Raw genomic sequence first — 27,656 nt, forward strand, 5'->3', positions numbered from 1 at the left:
CTTTCCCTTTCCCACTCTTTTTCCCTCTCTCATAACAAAACAAAACAAACTAAAAACAAAAAAAAACAAAAAAAAATCAGGCAGTGGGTGGAGGAAGTATGGGCTTGACAGACTGGGATTGTCTGTCAAGAGAAGAACCAGCTATCAATTTGGGTTGATAATATAAACAGACATCTTTTTTTTTTTTTTTTTTTTTTTTTTAGATTTTTGAGGATTTTAAGGTAGAAGGTTTGAAGCCAGCAGATAACATATCAGTTACATCGCTGGACTCCCACATGGCTGACAGTGGTTAAAGTTCAGGAGCTAGTGGCTTAAAAATCATTCCAGGGGAATGTGCATGTGTGCCTAAGATCCCAGGAGGACTGCAGAGTGGCCATCTCCTGAGGGGGTGATTTCTTACTTTCTCTCTCTGTCTCTGTCTCCCTCCAATGAGTACACATGCCTTAAGACAAAAATATATATATATTTAAAAAAAAAAAAAAGATAGGACCAGTAGATCGCATAGTGGTTATGTTGCTGAACTCCCATGTAGTCAATGGTGGTTCGAGTCCCAGGCCAGCTGTGTGTCTCTGTGTGTATGTGCTCATGCCCCCAAAATCTCAAGAGGAGAATGGAGAAGGGGTGATTTCCCTAGGGGGTGATTTCTCACTTTCTGTCTCTGACTCTCTGGCGAGCGTACGTGCCCTATAGCAAAAATATCTCTCTTTAAGAAAAAAAAAAAGATATCCTCAAATTAAAAAAAAAAAGAAAAAAAGTAACATGTACATTCTTTTTTTTAAAAAAAGAATGATTTATTTATTATTATTGTTAATATTATTTTTCACACGAATTTTGCCAGAGAAAGAAAGAGAGAGAGGGAGAGTAAGAAAGTAAGCTGCCAGGTCCAGGACTCATACCATGGCCGTCATGTGGGAATTCCAGCACCTTAACCACCATGCCGCCTGCTGGCCCCAATAACATGTACATTCTTATACCATCAGTTGGAAAGGTTTTCTCCCAGGTCAATCACTAAGCCACCATTAGTTTTACTAAGTTATAAGCTTTTTATAAAATAGAATGAGGCCTCTATTTACCCCTCTTCAGATGCCTTAAATACCAGCCAATAATCTCTAAAATCACTTTTTTAGTTTTTACATTCTCTGATTCTATCCCTAATGTACTTGTATTAAATGTATTAAAACCTGTTAATACACAGACTTGACTTGGTACTTTCTGCAATGCTCATCAAACTTGACAGTCTCTCTCACACTGAAACAGAAAAGACTATTTCAAGGAGACCCCTTCTGACTGAAATGAACAGTTAAGGTATAAAAAAGATTATTTCCTCATATCTTATGTTACAATTCACTTTCAGGCCTGTCCGCTGCCTGGTAGTCAAGGCAGTGAGCTTCCCTGTGGCTGATCATACAGTTTGTGTCCTGGATCCTGGAGTGAGAAACAAGCTGGGTGCATGTGCATGTGTACCCCAAATCCCAAAATGAGAAATGGAGAAGAGATAGCCTGTGGCAGAACTTTCTCACTTCCCTCACTTCCTTCCAGTGTGTATCTCTGGCAAGTGCACGTGCTATCTGGCAGAAATTTTTTTAAAAGAAATTTATTTTTTCTTACCCTGCACAAGCACAATGGTGCAAGTTCTAAGGCATACCTCCCCCAATGAGAACACTAAGTAGAACTAAGAAATAAAACATGGTAGTAGAGGAGAATAATATGAAACAGTGTAAAAGAGTAAAGAAAAAAAGTTTAAAAACACAAAAGAGGAATCAGTTTTTAAAGTACAGAGCTATTTCTAGTCCTGCAAAACAAATACATGCAAATTTTAATGCTATGTCAAAATATCACGATGAATATGTAGGCTTAATAGGATACCTTCATGGGGACCAGCAGTTGGCATAATGGCTATATCGCTGGACTCCCATGTAGCCGACCGCAGTTCAAGTCACGGACCCGGTGGCTTAAACTCACACTGGGCATATGTGTATGCATGCCCAAGATCCCAAGAGGAGAAGAAGGGATTGCCGTGTGGCTGACCCCCTGGGGGGTGATTTCTTCCTTTCTGTCTCTCTGTCTGTCTCTGTCTTTCTGGCAAGCGCACGCGACCTATAGCAAAAACTTCTCCAAAAAAAAAAAGGATACCTTCATGATACACTAAGAGTTTTGGAAAAGAGTGACACATTAAATGGTACAGAAAGATCAATATATTTTATTTTTTAAAAGCATTACTTTATTTTATTTATTATTGTTTTTTAAATTTGACCGGAGAGAAAGAGAAAGAAAGAGAAAGTGAAAAAGCAAGCCACCAGGTACAGTACTTGAACACAGTCAGCCATGTGGGAGTCTAGTGCCTTAACCACTATGCCACCTGCCAGCTGCGATCAATACATTTTAAATTGCCAGATTATTACTATATCACTTATTTTAAGTTTTCCCCTTCTTGTGTTATATTATGATTTCCATTTATTCTCTTCTTCAATTAATCCAATAACTTTTTAAAGAAGTCAAATGTTCAAGTTAATCTTGAAACATTTAATATCCTGGTGTTTACATAGAAAACTGATATCAAAAGATAGGAGTACAAATTAGCCCTTTCAAAAAAAAACCTCCAATGGGATCATCAGTTAACCATGTACTATCTAATATGAAAAATACTAATCACATGTGACGTATTAAATTTAAATTACTTTAAAAAATAAATAAAATTTAAAATTCAGTTCCACAGTTTACACTAGTCATAATTCAATCACTCAGTAGCCACACACACACGGCTTGTAGCTACCATATTACATAGTACAGATACTGAATACTGTCATTAGCAAAGAAAAATTAGGAATCACTAAGTTAACTGTCACTTGGATCTTTTGCTCTTATCATTTCTTTATTTCATTTCTTTACATTTCATCAGCAACTAAAATGATGAAAGTGGTTTTTCTCTAGTAAAGAACTATATTGGTCTAGTAATTAAGGGAGCAGGGTCCTGCAGGGTCAACTATGCAGTTTTAGTCCCAGCATTCACAGCTTGGAAAACATGCCAGGTATGTTAACATGTGTGCCCCAAATCACAACCAGGATGGAGAAATGGGGATGAGATTATGGTCTGACCATTCCCCGTGGAAGGTGCTTTCTCCCTCTTTATCCCCTCCTCTCTCTCTCAGTCTCTCTGGCAAGCACACACACTTTCTGTCCCTCTCAAAAAGCTATGCTGACTATACAACTTACAGTTTCTTGTCTATTATATTACTGATAATTTCAGTGAATAAAAGAGGCCTCTTTCTTCAGAAGCTCAGACCCCTTTACACTGTCATTCTGTCCAGATAAAGTAGAAGGCTCCCTCACAGAAGTGTATCCAACTCCTGTAGGCTCAGGATTCTCAGAAAATCCTAGCATCACAATCCGGATAAAGTGTTAAGAGAAAGGAAAGCGTGCCAAGTAGAATAGACTAAAGCTTTTTCTAAACTGCCAAATTATGTTTCCCACTGATTAAAAAAAACAGTTTTTCCCAAAATAAGGAATATTTGAACAATAAAAGAACTCACCTGCATGTAGAAAGGGGCGCAAACTGAACACCCTTCTCTTTGCATTCTCTTGTTATTCTTTCTTTTACATTTCTACAGAGATTTACAACCCTAGAAAAGATCATTGAATACAATATTAAATTTTCAAATGAAAACTATACCAATTCTAATAAATACTAGTTTACATGGCACACTTCCAGTCTAAAACTTTTCTTAACTAAAGCTTTCCTTCAAGAATGAAATGATATTCAAAAGGAGCCCTCCATCCGTAATCTCAAAGAGGACAAAACGCTTTTTTTAAACACTTTTTTTTTTGCTATAGGTAAAACAGAGACCAGAAGAAAATACTCACATCTCCTAAATGAATTTTCCTACACTTACGAAAGATCAATTTCAAAGTAAATTTAATGACAAGATTTTTTAAAAGTCATAAAGAACATGTTAATAAAAATTCAATTCTGGGCTATATGAATGCAAATCTTTATCCATCTCTATCCTTCATTTAAAAATAATTCAACGAGGGGCCAGTAGGTGGCTGGCAGTTAAGGATGCTGGACTCACACATGGCCCACTGAAGTTTGAGTCCTGGACCTGGCAGTTTGCTTTCTATCTTTCCTTCTCTCTCTCTCTTACTCTGTCCCTCTCTGGCCAAATAAAGCAAAATAAATAAATAAGGTATAAATAATTATTTAAAAAAAGAATTCAACTAACAAGTCATGTTATGACAAATGTTCAACAGCCTATTCCCAGGCTGAAAACTAACTTGACAATAACTTACTGGATATATACTATGTGTGAAATGCTAATGTATTATGCTAGACTACTTGATATTAAAAAAAAAATCAATGAAAACAGACAGATGAGGGACAGAAATAATCCTTAAGGGGGATTAACAATATTTAACAATATTAATCTATTTTGTGTTTCATCTATTTTGGAATGTGAGTTACAACATATTGTTATAATTAAATATTTTGATTCATCTGGAAAATTCGCTCTCAAGGTGAATGTATATTTAAGCCATTTTATTCCCCAATAAGCATCCTTAGGGTCATACTGACACTGAGTCTGTGCTTTTAAACTTTGGTCAGCTTAGTATCATGAATTGAAAAGATAGTGAAGAAACTTAAAAGGCGGGATTATCTCTAGTCTCAGGAACTGACTTGAGTGTATGAAAACAAGTGTGATAAAACAAAAACACTTAAACAGATTAAGCTTTATAAAACACATTAAATTATACTTATTTATAATAAGAATAAATACAAATTTTACAATGCAATTCTCTTAAGTTAAATTCTGCTTTTACTTTTGATATCTGTGAGTAAATATGAGTATTAATGTTAACTATTCCTCATTTATGGATTGGTAAGAATGCATGTTTTATAAAAATACCTCATAGAGCACTCAGATTATTGATTTTTTTTTTAAAGATATATTTTTGCTATAGGGTGTGTGTGCTCGCTGGAGAGACAGAGAGAGAGAGAGAGAAAGAGAGAGAGAAAGTGGAAAATCACCCCCCAGGGGAGATGGCCACACTGCAATCCCTTGTCATCTATTCTCCTCTCGGGATCTTTGGCATACATGCACTGTCTCTATTTTGAAAGTCTGCATTATTAAACAAATACTTTAAATATAAATAAAATCTACTAAGATTTAATATCTACTGGGTTAATGAATCTAATAAGTTTATAAATGTAACGAGTTCTTTATCTTGTCTCTAAAAATGGAATTTAAATGCTGCAACAAAAAAAAAGGGGTAGAAATTACAATTCATTTGGTTTTACAGTTTTTTTGCAAGTTAAACTATTGGGCAGACTCTATTTCAGTTTAAATGCATTTAAGGGGCCAGTAGGTGGCTGGCAGTTAAGGATGCTGGACTCACACATGGCCCACTGAAGTTTGAGTCCTGGACCTGGCAGTTTGCTTTCTATCTTTCCTTCTCTCTCTCTCTTACTCTGTCCCTCTCTGGCCAAATAAAGCAAAATAAATAAATAAGGTATAAATAATTATTTAAAAAAAGAATTCAACTAACAAGTCATGTTATGACAAATGTTCAACAGCCTATTCCCAGGCTGAAAACTAACTTGACAATAACTTACTGGATATATACTATGTGTGAAATGCTAATGTATTATGCTAGACTACTTGATATTAAAAAAAAAATCAATGAAAACAGACAGATGAGGGACAGAAATAATCCTTAAGGGGGATTAACAATATTTAACAATATTAATCTATTTTGTGTTTCATCTATTTTGGAATGTGAGTTACAACATATTGTTATAATTAAATATTTTGATTCATCTGGAAAATTCGCTCTCAAGGTGAATGTATATTTAAGCCATTTTATTCCCCAATAAGCATCCTTAGGGTCATACTGACACTGAGTCTGTGCTTTTAAACTTTGGTCAGCTTAGTATCATGAATTGAAAAGATAGTGAAGAAACTTAAAAGGCGGGATTATCTCTAGTCTCAGGAACTGACTTGAGTGTATGAAAACAAGTGTGATAAAACAAAAACACTTAAACAGATTAAGCTTTATAAAACACATTAAATTATACTTATTTATAATAAGAATAAATACAAATTTTACAATGCAATTCTCTTAAGTTAAATTCTGCTTTTACTTTTGATATCTGTGAGTAAATATGAGTATTAATGTTAACTATTCCTCATTTATGGATTGGTAAGAATGCATGTTTTATAAAAATACCTCATAGAGCACTCAGATTATTGATTTTTTTTTTAAAGATATATTTTTGCTATAGGGTGTGTGTGCTCGCTGGAGAGACAGAGAGAGAGAGAGAGAAAGAGAGAGAGAAAGTGGAAAATCACCCCCCAGGGGAGATGGCCACACTGCAATCCCTTGTCATCTATTCTCCTCTCGGGATCTTTGGCATACATGCACTGTCTCTATTTTGAAAGTCTGCATTATTAAACAAATACTTTAAATATAAATAAAATCTACTAAGATTTAATATCTACTGGGTTAATGAATCTAATAAGTTTATAAATGTAACGAGTTCTTTATCTTGTCTCTAAAAATGGAATTTAAATGCTGCAACAAAAAAAAAGGGGTAGAAATTACAATTCATTTGGTTTTACAGTTTTTTTGCAAGTTAAACTATTGGGCAGACTCTATTTCAGTTTAAATGCATTTAAGTGTATCCAATCATCACAAACACAATAGGAAACCTGGGACACGTTAGGAACCACTCTTATCTAAACCCTCCCCGGTGGCTGAATGATGAAGAGAGAGAAGAAAGAGCAGGACTGAATGTGTTCTATAAATGATCTGTTGTGAAGGAATTCTGAAGGTATTCTCTCACAGAACTTGATCAAAGGTCAATTCAATTCATTTGGGCCAATAACTTTGTAGGATACAAATATTAACCACACATACTTTTAAATTCCTAGCCAATTTAACAGTTGCCAATTTTCTCTTTAAAGAAAATTTCTCTGAGCTCTTCTCATATTATCGAATTTCCTCCAAATCTCTAGAGCTCATTCCTCAATCTCCCTTGCCAGCTTTTGTGTGACTCTCCCTAAAATGTTGTGGTTCCCTGGACTTCTGTCTTAGGCCTTTATTTTCCTTCCTTTTACACTATGTCTGCTTGTATCTATTCCTTAAGTTTAACCACAAGATTTTTTTTTTTTGGAGAGGTTTTTGTTATAGGGTGCATGCACTCGCCAGAGAGACAGAGAGACAGAAAGCAAGAAATCACCCCCCAGGGGGAATGGCCACACCGCAATCCCTTACGTACCCAAGATCCCAGGAGGAGAATGGAGAAGGGACTGCAGCATGGCCATCCCCCTGAGAGGTGATTTCTCACTTTCCCTCTCACTGTCTCTCTCTGTCTTTCTTTAGCAAGTGCACATGCCCTCTGGCAAAAATCTCTTAAAAAAAATTAAATTAAATTAAAAAAATGTAAACCTGCATAAAACAGAAATTATCAGTGAGTTAATTATATAAATTTGTAAGTAAATACATGGAAGAGATGAAGAAAAATAAAAAGATAGCACATGATTAGCTCCCACAAAAGAATAAACAGACAAGATGGTAATTATCAGTTGGTATTAACGATGATAAGGAAATTCATAATGCTGAAGAGGTAACACTATACTAACCTACTTTTCATAATGACATGGAATGAATGTTTGTGTGCCCCGACAAAATTTTTAAGTTGAAACTCTAATATCTAACGTAATGTTATTAGGAGGTGGAACCTTTAGGAGTTAATTAGGTGATAGGTGTGGGGCCCCCCTGAATGGGATTATTATCCTTATAAAAAGACACAAGAGAGCCTGCTTTCTCTCTCTGCTCTCCCCCATGTGACAATACAATGACAAGAGCCTTCTATAGACCAGGAAATGGGTCTCCACCAAAACCTCTACCACACTGACACCCTGGTGGTCTTGGATTTTGAGCCCACAGACTAAAATAAATGAATGTTGTAGTTTAAGAACATTTAAGCCACACAGTCTATGGCATCCTATAGAGCAATCCAAACTGACCTATAGCAAATAGATGTATTAAAGGCTAAAACGGTCTTGGAGAGTAAAACAAGCAGCTATTAAACTATTTCTGCCACTTAAAAGTGTCACATGTCAATGAGTTGGCAATTCTTTTTATTTGTAAGATTTATTCACCTTATTAACATTTAACATCAAAGACAGTGAATGACACAGCGATACTATAAATTGGGTTAATATGTAGCAATGCATGGAATATGAGCATGCACCAAAAGATATAATTCATAAGAGATGAAGACTAAATGTAGGAAAGTAAAACATTTTCTGGTGAGAAAAAAAAAAAAATTGGAGGAGAAGAGAATGTTAAGATATGCAATACCTAAGAGGCAGACTAAAGGAAGTTTGTCATATCCTACCTACTTTTTTGTAAGTTTAAAATACTTTATAAAATGTTAAAGAATATAAGACAGGCATACAAGATACAAAAATAAAAAAAAATTCTAAAAATCTCCTAAAAATATTTTTTTGAGAGGCTTTTGCTATAGGGCGCATGCACTCACCAAAAAGACAGAGAGAGACAGAGAGATAGAAAGCAAAAAATCACCCCCAAGGGGGGATGGCCATGCCACAATCCCTTCTCCTCTATTCTCTTCTCGGGATCCTGGGCATGCATGCACACATGCCTGGCATGAGTTTAAGCCACCAGGTCTGAGACTTGAACTGCGGTCGACTACATAGGTGTCCAGCGATGTAGGCATTATGTCATCTGCTGGTCCCTCTCCTAAAATTTTTTTTATTCTGAACAACTAACTCACAGTCCATTTTAAATAAAACCATTTCACATTTCCCAGTTATAATTAATGCCTAACAGGGGTGTGTGTATGTGTGTGTATGTGTGTGTTTCTAACAAGAAAGTCTTCTGAAATTTATTTCCATTTATCTTATTTAGATTTCTTATAATATACTCAAAATTTTCTTTAGAATTTTGCTTAAACATAAAAATACAAATTATACTTAATTTCTTAAATGGAATTTCTTCCAGAAATCATTAACTGTAAATCAAGATCTTACTTGGTATATACACACATAAATAGGGAAAGCTAAATATTACAAAAAAAGGTTAATTGTTTTTATCATCTTGGGAGTTTTTATAGAGAAAAATTTAAGCACATTAATCACTTATTAATTTAAATCAAAGCTAAAAAAAACATATAGTAACATTTATTGCTCAATAGGCTCTTAAAAATATAAACTTCAACAAAAACTTCATTCTTTGGCTCAAATTTATCTCCATTCCAAAAAAAGAAAAAAGGCTTAAAAATATGGCATTCTGATGAAGACATTTAAATAAAGTAGCCACCTCATTTCAATGATTCTTCATAAAATTTTCAAAGTTTGCATATTTATACACACAGGTAAATTATTCCAGCAACTGATATAGTATACTTGAATAGCAGGCATTTCATTATTTTACCTGTCCCAAGGAGCAGAAGTCTCAAAAGATTCTCCTAATACATAGTATTCTAAACCCAAGTCCTGTTAAGACACATATACAAAAATCAAGAAACTATAACAGATGCAGAAGAAATAATAACATTGTTAGTAATTCATGTTCACTGTTAGTATTTCATGTGCTCATGAGTATTACACATTTCTAACTTAACCTTACTGCTCTTTATTGCCCACCTCAGAAGAGCATGGAGACATTGCCCTGTAAGTGAGGGATATATATGACCTTCATAAGGATGGGAACCTTGTCTTATTCTCCTCTGTAACCTTGGCACCAGGCAGAGTGCCCGACACAGGTCAGAAACTCAAAGTTTCCTCCAGTGAATGGAGTATCTAGCCAGGAACAGCCTATGTACATGTACACAACACCAGCAGAATAGATGTTTAATGGCCTACATAACAAAGTAACCTATGTAAAAAATTGGTCATCGGGGCTGAAGGAGCAGGAGAATAAACAAGTGGGAAAAGGAAGGTGAAGAAAATATTTTCCTTTCTTAAAATCTTTTCTTTAAAAACAAATTTTAAAAATACAGTGACTCTCTTTAGTGTGACAGACAGACCATCTGGACGCACCTACCTAGCAAAAATATTTTATAGTACACAGACACAATGTTTACATTACAGATAACATATAGTACTTAATTCCTTTATCCAGAGTACAATTCTATTTTGTTATCAAAACTGGAAAGATTCATAAATAACTACATAAGTGCAAAGATTTAAAAGAAAAATTTTAAAGAGAAAAATCATTACATTTTAAGTTTTCACTTTTTGTAAAATGAATCACTTCAATTCTACCAATGGATGATAGGAAAAATTCCCAAATTACTGATATAAAATGTTTATTTTTCTGTTATGCACTCATTTATTTGTTCAGTAACAACATATTTGGTGATAATGGTATTATGCACTGGAAAAAAATTTTTTTTAAGATTAAAAGAATTATTTCAGGGAGGAAGAAATCCCTAACTTACTTTTGATTCAGCTTCAACATTAACTGGAACTTTGAAAAATAAAATTTTATGTATACTCAAAATACTTACTATGGAGAGAATCTCGGGTACTGATAATCTATGAGGTAGACATTATTTATAAGGTTTAAAATCATCTATTAGTATTCATGATCTGTACATCTCCTATACATTACAGAGTGTGTGCACATGAGGGTGAAAGAGAGACTGACCCTCCACAGGACCTGGTCATGTTGTGACTACCATGCTCTAATATCCAGCCGTTCGGACCTTGGGCATTTGCCTGCGGCTGACCAGCCAGGTAGCTGAACCATGGTCATTATGTGAGGTCCAGCTTCTCTCAAGCAGCACATTATTACTGCTTCACAGAGCTGGTCCTAACCATCTCTTAATCAGAATTTCTAACATGGCAAACAAGCAATAAACATGCTTATCTTTGTCAGCATCACTGGGGGGCAGGAAGGGAGGAAGACTATATGCTTTAAACCACTGCAATTTAAAATTTATATCTGAGGATTAAATTATCTCTAAAATAAAAATGTATTAATTCAAGTTTTCCTAGAGTAGAAACAAATTGTTTTATGTTTACACAAGTATTTCCTTCAAAACCATTTACAAGTGAAAAAATCAGAAAATTCACTATTTGGGGAAGCTGAATTCTCAATAGGAGTCTATGAAATAAGCTTTTACAATATGACCCTTCACATGATATAACAGGCAAAAATTAAAACAAAAAACTAAATCTAGCAAAAGCAGAAAGCAATTAGGAAATGAGTTTGTAATAGCCAAAATAGAAAAATAAACTAAATAAAGAAATAAAATTTCAAAAGAACAAGTTCATATCAGTAAAAATACAACAAACTTGAGGTTAATATGATTAACAAAGTTTCTCATACACAGAAAATCTAGAATTAAAAAAATTTTAGTGCTCAAATACATGTAAATTATTTCTTTAATTCTCTATAGTAATCATCACCAGTCAACTAACAGCTATTTGGAATTAAGTTAAATATCTTTAAAGACACAAAGATATATATGACTTTAAAACAGATTATGAATCACATGAGAAATACAATCTAAATAAAATAGTTTTCGTCTAAGCATGCCCAACTTTCAGACAAGGAAAGGTTCCATGCTTTCAAAGAGCAAGAGGAGTATTGAATTATCTTAAAGTTCCTCAAAAGCACACACTCAAAATTTAAATAGGTTTCTGAAGATTTGTGGCTAATCTAGGGTTAATGTAAATGATATACTAACTTATGATAGCTTAAAATGTAAGAAAATAAAAACGACGATTTCATTCATTCAAAGTCAGGAAAAAAAAGCATTACTTTCAACATAAATTAAGTGACAGGAAATACAAAATAACTCACTCGGAGGTATGCAATGACATAGGTCAGCAAATAACCTCTCTGCCCATTATCTTCTCCAGCTGCCAGCCCACTGCAATTGAAGAATAAACTGTTAATTTTTCGAATGAACTATTAAAAACATATAAAACTAAACTTACGTGCTATGTCAAGATAACTGCCTATCAAATTAACATATACTACACTGCATCCTAGTTTTATCTTAATCTCATTTATCTTAAAGAGCTATGGAGAGATGAGGCCAGCAGATGGCATAACAGTTACGTTGCTGGATTTCCATGTAGTCAACCATGGCTGAAGTCCTGGACCTGGTGACTGAAAACTACATGTGTGCCCAAAAGTCCGAGAGTAGAATGAAGGAAAAGGGACTGAGGTGTGCCCATTCCCCTGGGGGGAAGCGATTTCTGTCTCTCTGTCTCAGGTGAGTGCATGCGCCCTATAGCAAAAATCTCTCTCTCAAAAAAAAAAAAAAAGGGAAACAGCAGTTAGCGTAATGGCTATGTCACTGGATTCCCACATAGTCGACCGTGGTTCACATCCTGGACCCAGTGGCTTAGAACTCATGCCGGGCGCGTGTACATGCGTGCCCAAGATCCAGAGAGGAGAATGGAGAAGGGATTGCGGCGTGACCATACCCCCCTGGGGGGTGATTTCTCGCTTTCTGTCTCTATGTCTCTCTCTGTCTGTCTGGCGAGCGCACAAGCCCTATAGCGAAAACCTTTCAAAAAAAACAAAAATAAGAAAAAGGAAAAAGAGAGCTATGAAGAGAAAAAGTTTGTAAACTAAAAAATTTAAAATACTTTTAAATTTGAAAAAATTTCAACTTCATCATTAAACTCAAACTTTCATCCACCAAACTAACAAAACTGACTCAAATGGTAGAACAGTCAGTAGAGTTCTACTGCATGATACTAGAGCAAAGTGAGAAGGCCCTGGGCTCAGATTCTAGGTCAACCTCAATATGCTGGGCTCACCCAGGGTGTGCCCATAATCCTGGCTGGCCAGGAGGCTTGGGGTGTGGAGTGGATTGTATCAAGAGTAGAATCTGTTTGTGTGTGTGTGTGTGTGTGTGTGTGTGTCGCTGGCAAGCACATAAGCCCTCTAGCAAAACCTAAAAAATAAAGAAAGCTGAAATAATTTTCACAAGCATAATATACTTGATAATGAAATTACAAAATAAAACAGAGATCTGTGCAAGACCACCAACAAGGTAAGGTCATTATTATGAACATACTGTGAACATATTAAGAACCCCATTCAATATGAAAGTAGTCATATTCATAAAAATTGTATTTGGTGATATGGTCAGAATTAGCCCCATATAACATATAATTCAGTTTGAATACTCTAATTTGTTACAAATTATTTTCTAGTACCTATAGTAAATAGTTTTAATTATGATTATCGTGCAAAATTAAATTTTAATTCTTTTTTAGTCAACTAACAGAAAAATCATTATCCTATGGCCTCAGTCAATACCTTACAGTTTTATCCTTTCTATTCCTGAAATTTTGTTGGATTTGGTGGTAAATAAGAAAATATAATGTAGATGTACCCTTGTTCCATACAAATAACATTCAGCAATTTCAGCATAGACCATACAGATTAAATCGGAACTTTCTGACTTACTATTACAGATTGGATATATATGCATTAGTGTCATCTAGAAGGAAAGGCAAAGATTTGATATAGTAGCCTTGTCTAGAACTACTTGAAGATGTGGTTGAATGAAATAAAGGGGATCGTTTATATTAACAGAATGTTAACAAACAAGACAGAATTTAGTTCAAGCAGCTAAAAGTAAAAAGTAAGAAGAGACAAACAGTTTTGGTTTACATGTGTAGTTGAAAGTAGACAGCCAAAAGAATTTTTTTTTTTTTTTAAAAAACTAGTCAGACAATTTCTGTGACAAGTGCTTGGAAGAAAATAGCTAGATATTAAACAGTCAGACTCTGAGTCCTAGAGAGAAAAAAACACAACAGAGTTGGGAAAAAGAAACAGTTCATCCCATGTAGAAGAGAAGTAAAAGAAAGTAACGACTAAAACAGGTACAAGATCCCTTTATTGAGAATTTTGTTATCTGGTGAGAAGTGTCAAGAGTGAACATTTAGTAGGTCTGTCTCTGATGTGTCAGAAAGTCCTACTTTTCATTTCTAGTCCCAGGTATAAAGTCATAAATCCCAAAGAAAAGGAAAATTCAATCTAAAAGTCTCAAATTTCTGAATCACAGGCACTCCTGGAAATTTACTAATAGCTTCCCAGAACTTCTCTCTTTTCAGCTTTAGAACTTTTGATCTTCTAGCCAGAATTATTTTAAATACAATATGCAAATGATAGCAGGGCTTAGAAATGAAATTATTTCTAATTTACTACTTTTTTCACCACTCCAAAAAACCACACTCAGATTCAAAATGCTTTATGTGAAAGTAGCAACATCCATCCCCAATCACAGCTCAATCCACAAATTTCAAATATCAGTTCACAATTTATCTTAAATAAATTAAAAGCTATTTAATGAGAAAGGATTGGGAAGACTAATGAAAGAGGAGTGAGATTCAATCTTTTTATATAAAAGGGCCATCTGGTGATCCTAATCACTCTCATGTTGAATTACATTAAACAAAGTAAGCACACACTTTAAAAATAACAATAATATATTAAGTTCTATGGTAAATGTCAAAACATGTCATGAATGCTGACAGGTAATGTTTATTTTGCTTGGTTCTTACATTAAGTTAAAATGAATTATTAGTAAACAAGGATAAACAACCAAAGTATAATTATTCAATATTTGGCTACTATATTCTATTGGTTCATATGTGTTTAAAGGTGTTTAACAGTGGGAGTGGAAAGCAAGAGAGAAAAATGGCAAAGACAACATATAAAAATGGTCTAAACTGTTGGGAGATTGTTACATAAGAAAACAAAACTGGCATTACTGATGCTCATGACAGGTGGTGGCTAAAACTATGCAAAACTGACAAAATGGTTCTGACAAGTTTCAGTAATTTATTCAATAAATATTCAATCAAGCAACAAGTATGTACCAGGCTTCAATGGTGATTGAGAACCTGAGACAGGTAATGTTCTATAAAAATGACATGTGTGGTAGGACACACAGTATTTCTGTCATCATCCCACTTCGGCTTAACAGGAAAACGAGGCACATTACTAAGTAGTAAGGATTTGCTAGTTACTCTGAATTGCAATTATAATTAAAGGATCCTACAAAATAGAGTTACTCTGTATATACAAGCATGTGTCTGTATGTATGTGTGTTGTGGGAGAAGGGAAGAACTGAGGTGAAGCTAAGGAAATTTAACCCTAATGATTATAGCAAAATATCCTCTTCATTTCTCTACATTTCTTCTGGAAAATTTGAAAATGTTAAATATTTAAATATACAATGGAAAATTTTTTTAAGTATCAATCTTTAGTATTCAAGGCTAGAGCAGATAGGAAACATTTCAATTTAAGCAGCCTTGTTTATAATATGTGTTTTAAGAAAAAAGTCAATCAAATTAAATTTACTACTTATAACTTAAAACTAAATTTAAAGCTAAATTCTTTCTGGGTTGGGAAATATGTGCATTTCAAAATTTTAAATGAAAATGAAATGATCTGAAATTCAGGCTATTTGGTCATTAAATGAATCATCATGTTATAATTACTTTTAACTAATTTATATTCGAGTATCAGTAATTTCCAAAAAAGGTGATCTGGGAGAAAAAAAGATAAAAGATTAATGAAATTAAAATGCCACTCGCCAATTTCACTATAGGGAGTAAAAATGAGAAGTTAATTTTCGATACTCAATAGCAGTACAAAAATAAATTAAAAATTAAATAAAAAATTAGAAGCCCTTTTATAGAAAATAAGAATAGTATACTTTAACACTAAGAATACAATACTTTAACACTAAGTTCAGACAATCTTACAAATAAAGGACTTAAATTACTTATGAGAAAAGTCCATAAAAGTGGGACATTCTACGATACATAGCTGCAAATTAAGTGTTCATTTTTCTTTTAAAAAAAGTAATAAAAGTGAATACTAACAAAGAACTCAGACTCAGCATAATGTGCATAATCTCTGAAATCAAAAATAAAAGTAAAGATAGATATCCAGAAAACCATTAGTTTATGTACTTAAAAAGGAAAGGGGAAAATATAGTCCTGATAAATGGCATTTTCACTATAGTTCTCATCGATCAATCTTATAATCCATCAAGCAGACAGACAGAAACCACCCTATCATTATTCAGTGGGTTATGGATGGGAAATGTTTTGTGTTTCTTTATACTAGCACAAAACAGTAAATGACAGGGGGTGGGGTATAGATAATTTATCAAATACCTCTGATTAAACACAATTTCCTTTTAAAAACATACGCCATACACACACACACACACACTATTATCACTATTTCATTCTAGCACAAGTATCACAAAACTGAAATTAATATAAAAGTCAGGAAAATGCAATAAAATATTTAATATATATATTAGACGAAGAAGAGTAACTTATTGAACTAACTTTCTACAAGTTTTGGAAGTAAATCAAAACAATATTTTAAATTTACTATCATAAATACAACAAATTTGATACTAAATTTAAATTAATAACTGCTTAGAGACATAGGATTTATTTGGAGGCATGAGTGTCTGGTACATGAATAATTACTTCAGATATTACAATCTTAGCTTAACTTTCTCTTGGTAATTTGAACTTAAAGTCATACCCAAATTTTGCAGCAATGTCATATACTTGTTTTTCATGCTGAAGAACCTTCTCCCGATCTCCCTCAAACAGTAATGTTGCTACACTTAGCTGATTTGGATCAAATCCTTTAAACTAAAACAAATAAAATAAAAATGTATTATTACAGATAAGTCTTATTGTATAAAACAGTCAATCTAGACACCTTTTGTTCTTTTTCCTCTTACCTGGGGCTCAAATACACCAAATTCGTAAAAATTGAACTTTGTGACTTTACACATCACTCAGCAAGACTGCTTAATGTGTCTATTAACACAGGCATTCTCATTAAGAGAAAACTATGTTCCATAGAAAAAACACTATTTCAAAGTATGCCATGGAGTTAGTCATAATGACATATTGGTATATAAATGCGATAAGTAACTTGTCAGAATTTTAACTGTAATAAAGCGAAGACTAGAAAATTATAGGATAAAGAGTTAGATATAGGAAGTAAAAGTAAAAACTAAAAGAATCTCTACATACCAACAATAACTTTTTATTAAATAGTACTTTCAAAAGAGATTTTATGTATAAAGCTAAAATAGTATCTAAGAATAAATTTTAAAAGAAATGCAAAACTTCATTAGGAAAACATGTCTAAAAAAAGATGAGAGGGAACCAGCAGTTAGCGTAATGGCTATGTCGCTGGACTCCCACGTAGTCGACCGCAGTTCGCGTCCCGGACCCGGTGGCTTAAAACTCACGCCGGGCGCGTGTGCGTGCGTGCCCAAGATCCTGAGAGGAGAATGGAGGAGAAGGGATTGCGGCGTGACCATCCCCCCTGGGGGGTGATTTCTCGCTTTCTGTCTCTAATGTCTCTCTCTGTCTGTCTGGCAAGCGCACGCGTCCTATAGTGAAAAAATCTCTCACCAAAAAAAAAAAGATGAGAAAGATACAAGCTCCGGAATCCAGAAACTGCCAATTCTTGCCCAAATTAACATATTAGTTTATTCCAATTCTAATAAAAACCCCAATAAACATTCTACAATAATGAAGAGTTTCTAAAATTTTTCTAGAATAAACAATTGATGGTTTATAACAAGGAAAATTCTGAAAAACAAGACAAAAACCTAGACTTATCATAACTGACTCCATTTACACTTTTCAAGAACAAAATTCATTAAGAACAATGTAGCTAAATAATGTGATTGACTGTATAAAAGAAAAAAATTAAAAATTAAGAAAAGATCTTTAGGTATGAAAAAAAAAGAACAATTAGATACATTAAAAGGGTTCTATTTCTCAGATAGTATATAAGAAAATGTCTTAGGCCTAGTATGGCAATGCATGAGCAGCAGAGATTGGTTAGTTAAGGGTACTGCCACAACAGCTTAGCAATAGGAAGAGTAGGGGGTAAAAATTAATTTAGATCTATCAATCTATAAAATTGAAGTTAATTCAATAATAAAAAGGTAACATTAAAGAACTTCCATTTAACGAAAAGAATGAAAGAAAAAAAGAGGCTCAGATCATACTTTTAGAAGAAAGAAGACTCTTTTTTCTAAGTTTAGAAGTAAGTAATCACAGAAAAAAAATACAAAATTTTGAAATTTTTACACCAAGAAGAAAAAAAAAACAATTAAAAAGGGAGGCACCTGACTAGAATAAATTATTTACAATTATTTATGACAAAGGGCATCTAGTAATCCCATAACGTGCAGGCATCAAAACACCAAGAAAAAAAACATGTCATTACCATCTTTGGCAAAATAACCATAACCAACTAATTCATACAAAAAAATACATCTAGAAATAATGGGAAATGTTCATTCTCACTGGAATTTCAAGAAGCAGCAATTACAATGAAGTACTATTTTCTTCTACTTTAGAACATAACAAAATTGCATGCCACAAGTAAAAAGAACCTCAAAACCAAAAAATGGCATACATATACCACAAGTGGCAATATACACTGGTATAATCTTTTAGAAAAGCAATTCAGCAATCAAAAATAAAACAAAAAAGTCCATACTCTTAATTCACTTCTATATGCCTAATATAAAAGAAAGAATTCATAATATAAAAAATGTAAGCATGAAAATGTTCAATGCAATGTTATTCTTAGAAACATAAAAGCTGGAAAAGAAGTAAAAATTCCTGAAATTGACTCCATAGCTTATTTTATTTTGATAAGAGTATTTATTCCTACATAAAAAATTATACTTATGAAATGTATGCAGCAGTATGGAAAAATATCCTTAAAAAGGTGTACATGAGGAGAAGGCAAGAAATAGTATCGTAAGCATTTAAAGTGTAAGCATTTGGGGCTGGCTCCATGGCTTGGTGCTTAAGACAGTCAGATTTCTATATGGCTGACCACATGGTTTAAATTCTGGACACGGCAGCCAGGTGTGCATGCATGTATGCCCCAAAAGGTGGGAGAGATGGAAGAGAAAGGATTGCAGCACAGCCATGCATCTATGGGGATACTTGGATACTTTCTCTCTCTCTCTGTGGCAAGTGCACACAACCTCTAGCAAAAAAAAAAAGGAAAGAAAAGAAAAAGAAATTTTTTAGCAATTTATAAAAATTCTTACCTTTGTAATATAAAACTTTTTTAATCCATCCAAAAATGATGTAAAAATAGAGGAAACCTGAGGTTTAAGAGCATGACCTAAAAAAGTTAAAAAAAAAAAGTTTATGTTCCAAGTTAATAGCAAATTCTGTTTTTTTTCAGAAGATCGAGAGGCTATATCAACTTAGTATTCTAAAAGAAAATGAAAGTTTTTATGACATTAATTTTTAAATCTATTATATACATTTATATTAAGATCTTCATCTTCTATTATCTTCTTTCAAAAGTCACAAGCAACTTTTTACTTATAAAACCCATTCTCAGTTTATTAAGCCAACTTACTACATGTAATTAATACCACACATAGTTTTCTTTTAATGGCATGGTTTATACACAGTAAAACTACTTCATTAATTTTATTTCATTAAGAACACCCAATGGTGACTCGTTTCACTTTTATTTTTTTAATTATACAGAAACCATTCAGAACTATAACCAAATATGGAGTCAATGCCAAGTTTAAGGTGGTTTCTTAATTAATTCTTAATTCATCTAGAATTCTTGGCATAAAGCTAGCAATTGCTTCCTTAATCACACCCAGAGAGTTAGAATTGCCAAAATAACATAAATGGTGTCTCAGAGTCTTCTAAATTAACATCTTTGCCTGCGGATTAAGCTTAATTGAGTGAAAACCTTTTACTATTTTCTCAGTTTCCTGAGTAGTAACTTCTCAACTCCCATGACTGTTAAGTTAAGGGTCATACATCTGGCCTTAGTGCTATGAGCCCAATTCAGAAAAATGAGGCTTACCATTTACATAGAATTTTCATTACAAAAATTTGACATCTTAGTTTAAAAGTAACTCCAAATAAAAAATCTATTTTTTAGAAGCCTGTGAGGTTTTAGGATTTTGTTTGTTTTTAAAGTGGAGGCTTCTTTTAAAGTTGGTACAAATAGCAGTCTGTTTCTACAATAACAATGACTATTATAGTTTTTTTCTCTAACCATCCATTTTTTGAAAGTGAGAATGTGAATCAGTGATACTTATTTACTACATCTTTTTCTCATTATAATCGCAAACTGTGTCACACAAAAGACCTCACTCCAGTAATGTAAGTCTTAACGAGAAGTTAAATATCCATACTATAACTTTGGTCTTAAAACAAAACAATGCTCTAAAAGATACAGTTTCTAGCGTGTATACAGTTAAGATAATGTAAGTCTTAACGAGAAGTTAAATATCCATACTATAACTTTGGTCTTAAAACAAAACAAATAAACACATAAAATAAATTCTAGATTAGATGGGCCTCAACCTAGCAATGTTTCTGAGCTTCTGGACCACAAGTAAGAGATCTGTTTAGGAATTTCTTTCTTTCTCTTTAATTGAAACCTATGCTTCTCTGGTATAACCAATGCTCTAAAACATACAGTTTCTAGCGTGTATACAGTTAAGAAATAACATATCATCAAAAGATTCACTTCCTATCCCAAATGGAACCCTTCCTATGTTAACAACAAATGGAAAAAAAAAATGTAAACATCTAAGTATTGAGTATGTGTTGTGTTCTTGAGTATATTAAAATCATCTATTCATATGTCTTCTGACCCACATCTTTTAAAATAATTAATTAATTAATTAATTTCATGACCAAGGAAGAGGTAGGGACACGCAGGACGGACCTCGGCCTTCAGCAGCCCCAGATCATAGGAAAGCAGGTGCCCTAAATATTCAAGGAAATCTGTAGGCTTAAACTAAGAACCTGTCTATGTGGAATTGCCTTAGAGAGTATCATATTTTACCACTGTGCCACCATCAGGACCCTGATACACGTATCTTCTTCTTTCTTTTTTAAAGGTTTTTGCCATAGGGCATATGTGCTTACCAAAGAGAGACAGCAAGAGGGTAAGTGAAAAATCACCCCTAGAAGGGGATGGCCAAGCTGCAGTCCCTTCTCTTCCACTGTCCCCTCAGGATTTTGAGCAACACTCAATTATATGTGCCCAGTGTTATTTTTAAGCCACCAGGTTCAGGACTTAAACAGTGGTAGGCCATGAAGAAGTCCAGTGCCTTAACCACTACGCCACCTGCTGGCCCCCACATATCTTTACATAATGCATGAGGAATCCAAATGTTACTACTCTACCATAAAATAATTCTTAGGGGAAATATTCAATACTGACATTTTGCACATTTATATGCACAATTTCCTTTACTCTTAGGGAGAGTCACATATATCCCTAATATTGAGTCAACATAGGGAGAGTCACATATATCCCTAATATTGAGTGAAGATGATAGCATTAAGGTATAAATTACTATGAAATGATGCTGGCTTTTAAGTGGGTCAAATGTTATCTCTTTTTTCCCTTAAATTAACTCTGCCACTCTAATTACATTCTAAATATATTCTGTTATTTTGTGTTATCTTTTATAGTAAACTGGTTACCAGATTTACTAGCCGGATGGCCTGACTAGTGAATTCTGTGTTGTAATAATGCTAATTAAGGGCCAGCAGATGACGTGGTGGTTGGATCACTGGATTCCCACATGGCCAACCAAGGTGTAACCACAAACCTGGCAGCTTGTTTTTTTTTTTCTCTCTCTCTGTCTCCCTCTAGTAAGCACATGTGTCCGAACCACAATGAGATACCACCTAACCCCAGTCAGTACGGCAAAGATTAAAAACACAAAAACTGATAAGTGCTGGAGGAGATGTGGTTAAAAGGGAACACTCCTACACTGTTGGTGGGAAGGTAAACAATGGACAGGAGAACACTCCATCGGAAAAGCTCTTGCACATCTATATTCATTGCAGCTTCATTCACGATTGCTAAGATATGGAACCAACCCAAATGTCCACAAACAGATGAATGGATTGAAAAAGTGTGGCACATATACTCCATGCACTACTCAGCCATAAGAAACAACAAGGCCCTGGAATTTGATAGAAAGTGGATGAATATGGAAGATTAGTTGCTGAGTGAAGCAAGTCAGGCTATGAAAGAAATACATAGTATGTCTGCACTTAACATATACTAACTATCCGCACTCTATGGTAGAGACGGAAAGTCTGGGAGACATAAAAGTAGTAAAAACTGTTATGGACACTAGAGACAAAGTGGAAAGAATGTGGGACAGGAAGAACGTAGGAAAGGAAATTTGAAGAAAAAACAGAGAGGTAAGACATTTGTGGGACACAGATATAGTTTATTATTTGTTGATGAGGACATGTATAGTATTCTCAATTGGGCTGGACTGAGAAATATATCATACTGGGTAAAGTCTCTTTACAATCTGAACTGATGTACAGTGATTAAATCTATAAATAATAATAATAATAATAATAAAAGCACATGAGTCCTATAGCATATCTAAAAATAATAATAGTAAATAAAATTAAATAAATAATTCTTTTAAAAATAGTAACCTCAAAAAGAACAATGCTAATAAAGTAATTAAAATGGATTTATTAAATAAGTGGATTTATTAAATATCTAGGAAGCAAAGAAGTTGTTCAAGACAGTGAAAAGTCTTGGGCTTTGGAATCAGATTTAGGTTCAACTCAAGCTCTACAAAATATAACTTATAGACTTCGAACAAAATATTTAGCCTTTGAGACATTTTTAAAACGAGAGTACCACCTCAGTTGGTATGGCAGTTAAGGTGCTGGACTCCCACATGGACAAGCATGGGTCAAGTCTTGGACCTGGTGGCTTGAAAATCACACTGCGCCCACGTGTGCGTGTGCCAAAAATCTCAGGAGGAGAATGGAGGAGAGGGGACTGCAGCATGGCCACCTCCCTGGAGGGTGATTTCTCACTTTCCCTTTCACTATTTTTCTCTGTCTCTTTTCAGCAAGTGCATGTGCCCTATGGCAAAAACCTAAAGTAGTGAAGAGGTGTTTGATTAACGGTGTGCTGCTGAAAACGTGCTCAGCGATATGCTATGAGTTATCCGAGACTGCTCACAATCTCTTGCTAATTTGTTGATTAATTCAATCAACATACGTGTCTATTATGTGATAATTTCAGAAGATGAAAACAAATGACTAAGAGGACCAACAAATGGGATAGAGATTAAGGCACTGGATTCCACATAGCCAGCTGCAAGGTTCAACTCCCAGACCAGGAGGCTGCAAGATCACACTGGGCACATGGGCATGTGTGCCCAAAATTCCAGGAGGAGACAAAAAGAAGGGACTGTGGCATAGCCATTCTTCCTTGGGAAGTTATTTCTCACTTTCCCCCTCTCTTTGCCTCTTTCTGGCAAGTACGCATGCCCTATAGCAAAAATAAAAATAAGCAAACAAACAAAAAAATGACTAAGAAAGATTCCCTAAGTTTGAGAAAACTTAGTCTACAGAGGAAATCTATAATTTCAAGTTACCCAACAACATACCATTTCAATATATTGAAAATAAATAACTTTAATATAATGTATTGAAAGTTATAACCAGAGGTATGGGGTAGTAATACTAGAAATGCTAACAGATAATAATATGTCTTTTCCTTTGTTAACAATCAATATGGTACAAACACTGACCCATCAGCCATATGGTTGATGCAGGGTCCTAGATACCCCTTGCTGTGCACCACTCCTTTAGTTGCTTGATCATGAAGCCATGGCAAACATAGATGAAAAGGCTTCAATGGATACTGAGGATGCAAGATGATTACAGACAGCCAAGAAGCATGATCAGATCTGTATTTCAAAAGGTTCACTTTCATGGTTAAGTAAAGGGCAGAGGGAGGGGAGGTATAGTCAAGACTAGAGAGGGCAGAACCTACCACAGCGTAGGACATAAAATATCTCTAGGTATACTAGGCTGTCAGAAAAGTCATGACACATTTTTTGCATAGAAAAATATACCCAATAGATTGAAAATGTAAAGCAAGAATAACAGCCAAAGGACCCTTTCCTTTAAATCTTTGTTTTAAATTATTATGGTACCAATAATAAATAAAACCTGACCAATTCACAGTTAATTTAACAAAGATGCCTATGTCTAACATAATTTACTACAACAATATAAATGGATGACAAAGTCATATTAATTAGATACAGGGGTATCTCAGACCTTTTCTTTTTTCTTTTTAGGTTGCCATAGGGTGCATGCACTAATCAGAAATAGTAAGAGAAAGACAAAGAGAGAAATCACCTCCCCACTGGGGGAAGTAGCTGCAAATCCCTTCTACTCCATCTTCCTTTTGGGATTTTAGGGCATGCATGCTCACACACCTGGCATGATTTTGAAGCTACCAGTCCAGGTCTTGCACCATGATTACCCATACAGGAGTCCAGTGCTTTAACCACCATGCTACCTGCTGCCCCCAGACCTAGGTCTCTAAACATAAGCCAACACACACAAGAGTTTTGATTTGCATGTGATTTAGCTATTTCATTATTTATAGAACACATTTATCTTAAATTTTATTAATCAGTATTATAGTATTTTGAAAGTAATTTATATCAATAAATAGTTGTAACTCACTTGAAGAAATATAATTCTTCGGGCCAGTATGTGGTATGGTTAGGGCAGTTGGATCCCACTTGGCTGACTATGCTGGAGTTCCAAACTCAGCAGCTTAAGAAACACACCGGGGCATGTATTGTGTGCCCCAAATCCCGAAAGACCAGAGAGATGGAGGACAAGGGATTGTGGCGTAACCATGCCCCTTGAGGAGGGGGTGCTTTCTCACATCCCCTGTCAGTCTTGCTCTGTTCTTCAGTGAGCACATGTGCCCTTGACAAATTTTTTTTAATTGGCAAAAATTTAAAAACACACACACACAACTAACTCTTGATATGTTATAAGCCTGACTTTAGTTTCTATGTAACTATAATCATTACTATCTAAATTAAAATCTAAGCTACTCTCAGAAATGACCAAAAGAGCCTACTATCTTTTCCATTAATAGTTATCATTGGGAACCAGCAGTTAGCGTAATGGCTATGTCGCTGGGCTCCCACGTAGTCGACCACAGTTCGTGTCCCGGACCCGGTGGCTTAAAACTCACGCCAGGCACGTGTGCGTGCGTGCCCAAGATCCCGAGGGGAGAATGGAGGAGAAGGGATTGCGGCGTGACCATCCCCCCTGGGGGGTGATTTCTCGCTTTCTGTCTCTATGTCTCTCTCTGTCTGTCTGGCGAGCACACGCGCCCTACAGTGAAAAATCTCTCTAAAAAAAATAAATAAATAAATAGTTATCATTGAGCAGTCATTCCCTTAATTACAGTAACTGTTTTGAGAGTGTTTAAATCCCACAAATTTAAATCCCACAAGTTATAACCAGAGGTATGGGGTAGTAATACTAGAAATGCTAACAGATAATAATATGGCTTGTCCTTTGTTAACAATCAATATGGTACAAACACTGACCCATCAGCCATATGGTTGATGCAGGGTCCTAGATACCCCTTGCTGTGCACCACTCCTTTAGTTGCTTGATCATGAAGCCATGGCAAACATAGATGAAAAGGCTTCAATGGATACTGAGGATGCAAGATGATTACAGACAGCCAAGAAGCATGATCAGATCTGTATTTCAAAAGGTTCACTTTCATGGTTAAGTAAAGGGCAGAGGGAGGGGAGGTATAGTCAAGACTAGAGAGGGCAGAACCTACCACAGCGTAGGACATAAAATATCTCTAGGTATACTAGGCTGTCAGAAAAGTCATGACACATTTTTTGCATAGAAAAATATACCCAATAGATTGAAAATGTAAAGCAAGAATAACAGCCAAAGGACCCTTTCCTTTAAATCTTTGTTTTAAATTATTATGGTACCAATAATAAATAAAACCTGACCAATTCACAGTTAATTTAACAAAGATGCCTATGTCTAACATAATTTACTACAACAATATAAATGGATGACAAAGTCATATTAATTAGATACAGGGGTATCTCAGACCTTTTCTTTTTTCTTTTTAGGTTGCCATAGGGTGCATGCACTAATCAGAAATAGTAAGAGAAAGACAAAGAGAGAAATCACCTCCCCACTGGGGGAAGTAGCTGCAAATCCCTTCTACTCCATCTTCCTTTTGGGATTTTAGGGCATGCATGCTCACACACCTGGCATGATTTTGAAGCTACCAGTCCAGGTCTTGCACCATGATTACCCATACAGGAGTCCAGTGCTTTAACCACCATGCTACCTGCTGCCCCCAGACCTAGGTCTCTAAACATAAGCCAACACACACAAGAGTTTTGATTTGCATGTGATTTAGCTATTTCATTATTTATAGAACACATTTATCTTAAATTTTATTAATCAGTATTATAGTATTTTGAAAGTAATTTATATCAATAAATAGTTGTAACTCACTTGAAGAAATATAATTCTTCGGGCCAGTATGTGGTATGGTTAGGGCAGTTGGATCCCACTTGGCTGACTATGCTGGAGTTCCAAACTCAGCAGCTTAAGAAACACACCGGGGCATGTATTGTGTGCCCCAAATCCCGAAAGACCAGAGAGATGGAGGACAAGGGATTGTGGCGTAACCATGCCCCTTGAGGAGGGGGTGCTTTCTCACATCCCCTGTCAGTCTTGCTCTGTTCTTCAGTGAGCACATGTGCCCTTGACAAATTTTTTTTAATTGGCAAAAATTTAAAAACACACACACACAACTAACTCTTGATATGTTATAAGCCTGACTTTAGTTTCTATGTAACTATAATCATTACTATCTAAATTAAAATCTAAGCTACTCTCAGAAATGACCAAAAGAGCCTACTATCTTTTCCATTAATAGTTATCATTGGGAACCAGCAGTTAGCGTAATGGCTATGTCGCTGGGCTCCCACGTAGTCGACCACAGTTCGTGTTAAATAAATAAATAGTTATCATTGAGCAGTCATTCCCTTAATTACAGTAACTGTTTTGAGAGTGTTTAAATCCCACAAATTTAAATCCCACAGTAAATCTCAGTATATGAAAAAATAAAGAAGCAATGAAACTATCGGGTCATCAGAAATCATAATGTATTTTTCTATGTTTTTCTATGCAAAAATGTGTCATGACTTTTCCGACTACCCAATAAGATTGAAATAGGTAAACTGTGTCAGAAAGTTCAATACTTTAAATGAAATACAGATAAAAAGAAAAATGGTTTCAAACTCAATGGCCTATTAAGTTCTCTCTGCATGCCCCAAATGTACCTTGGATATAACCTGCTGTAACATCTTTTCCCAAAACCACGAGCCCATTTTCACTACTACTGATATTATTTAATTCACCCAATCGAAATCTAGCTACAAGGCATGGTGGCTTACAACTATACTCTCAGCTACACAAGAGACTGAGACGGGAGGATGCAGAGTTGGAGGCCAGCCTACAAAACACAGTAAGACCCAAAAACTGAATAGGCTCGGTGGCTCAGGAATTAAGGGAGCCAGATCTCACATAGCTCACTACGTGGTTCAAATTGTAATCTCTAAAGCTTAAAAACACATTGGAGGTAGGTGCATGTGTGCCCAAAGTCCTGACAGAGTAGAGAATTGGAGAAGAAGGAATTGTGGCAAGATCACGTCCACTGAAGGGTGC

General features: G+C 34.9%; 1 protein-coding gene across 3 annotated transcripts in view; it reads right to left on the minus strand.

Annotated features, from left to right (window-relative positions):
- Positions 1–27,656, minus strand: part of AGPS (alkylglycerone phosphate synthase) — a 135,974-nt gene that overhangs the window by 31,828 nt on the left and 76,490 nt on the right. For all 3 annotated transcript variants that reach the window (XM_027773119.1, XM_014589018.2, XM_027773120.1), the window contains exons 12-16: positions 19,130–19,206; positions 16,573–16,685; positions 11,836–11,905; positions 9,457–9,518; positions 3,531–3,620 (exon numbers count right to left, since the gene is read on the minus strand). In XM_027773119.1, coding sequence (XP_027628920.1) covers positions 3,531–3,620; positions 9,457–9,518; positions 11,836–11,905; positions 16,573–16,685; positions 19,130–19,206 — 412 coding nt within the window. The remainder of the gene's footprint in view (positions 1–3,530; positions 3,621–9,456; positions 9,519–11,835; positions 11,906–16,572; positions 16,686–19,129; positions 19,207–27,656) is intronic.

This window comes from Tupaia chinensis, unplaced genomic scaffold, assembly GCF_000334495.1.
Source record: "Tupaia chinensis unplaced genomic scaffold, TupChi_1.0 Scaffold000322_1, whole genome shotgun sequence".
NCBI lineage: Eukaryota > Metazoa > Chordata > Mammalia > Scandentia > Tupaiidae > Tupaia > Tupaia belangeri.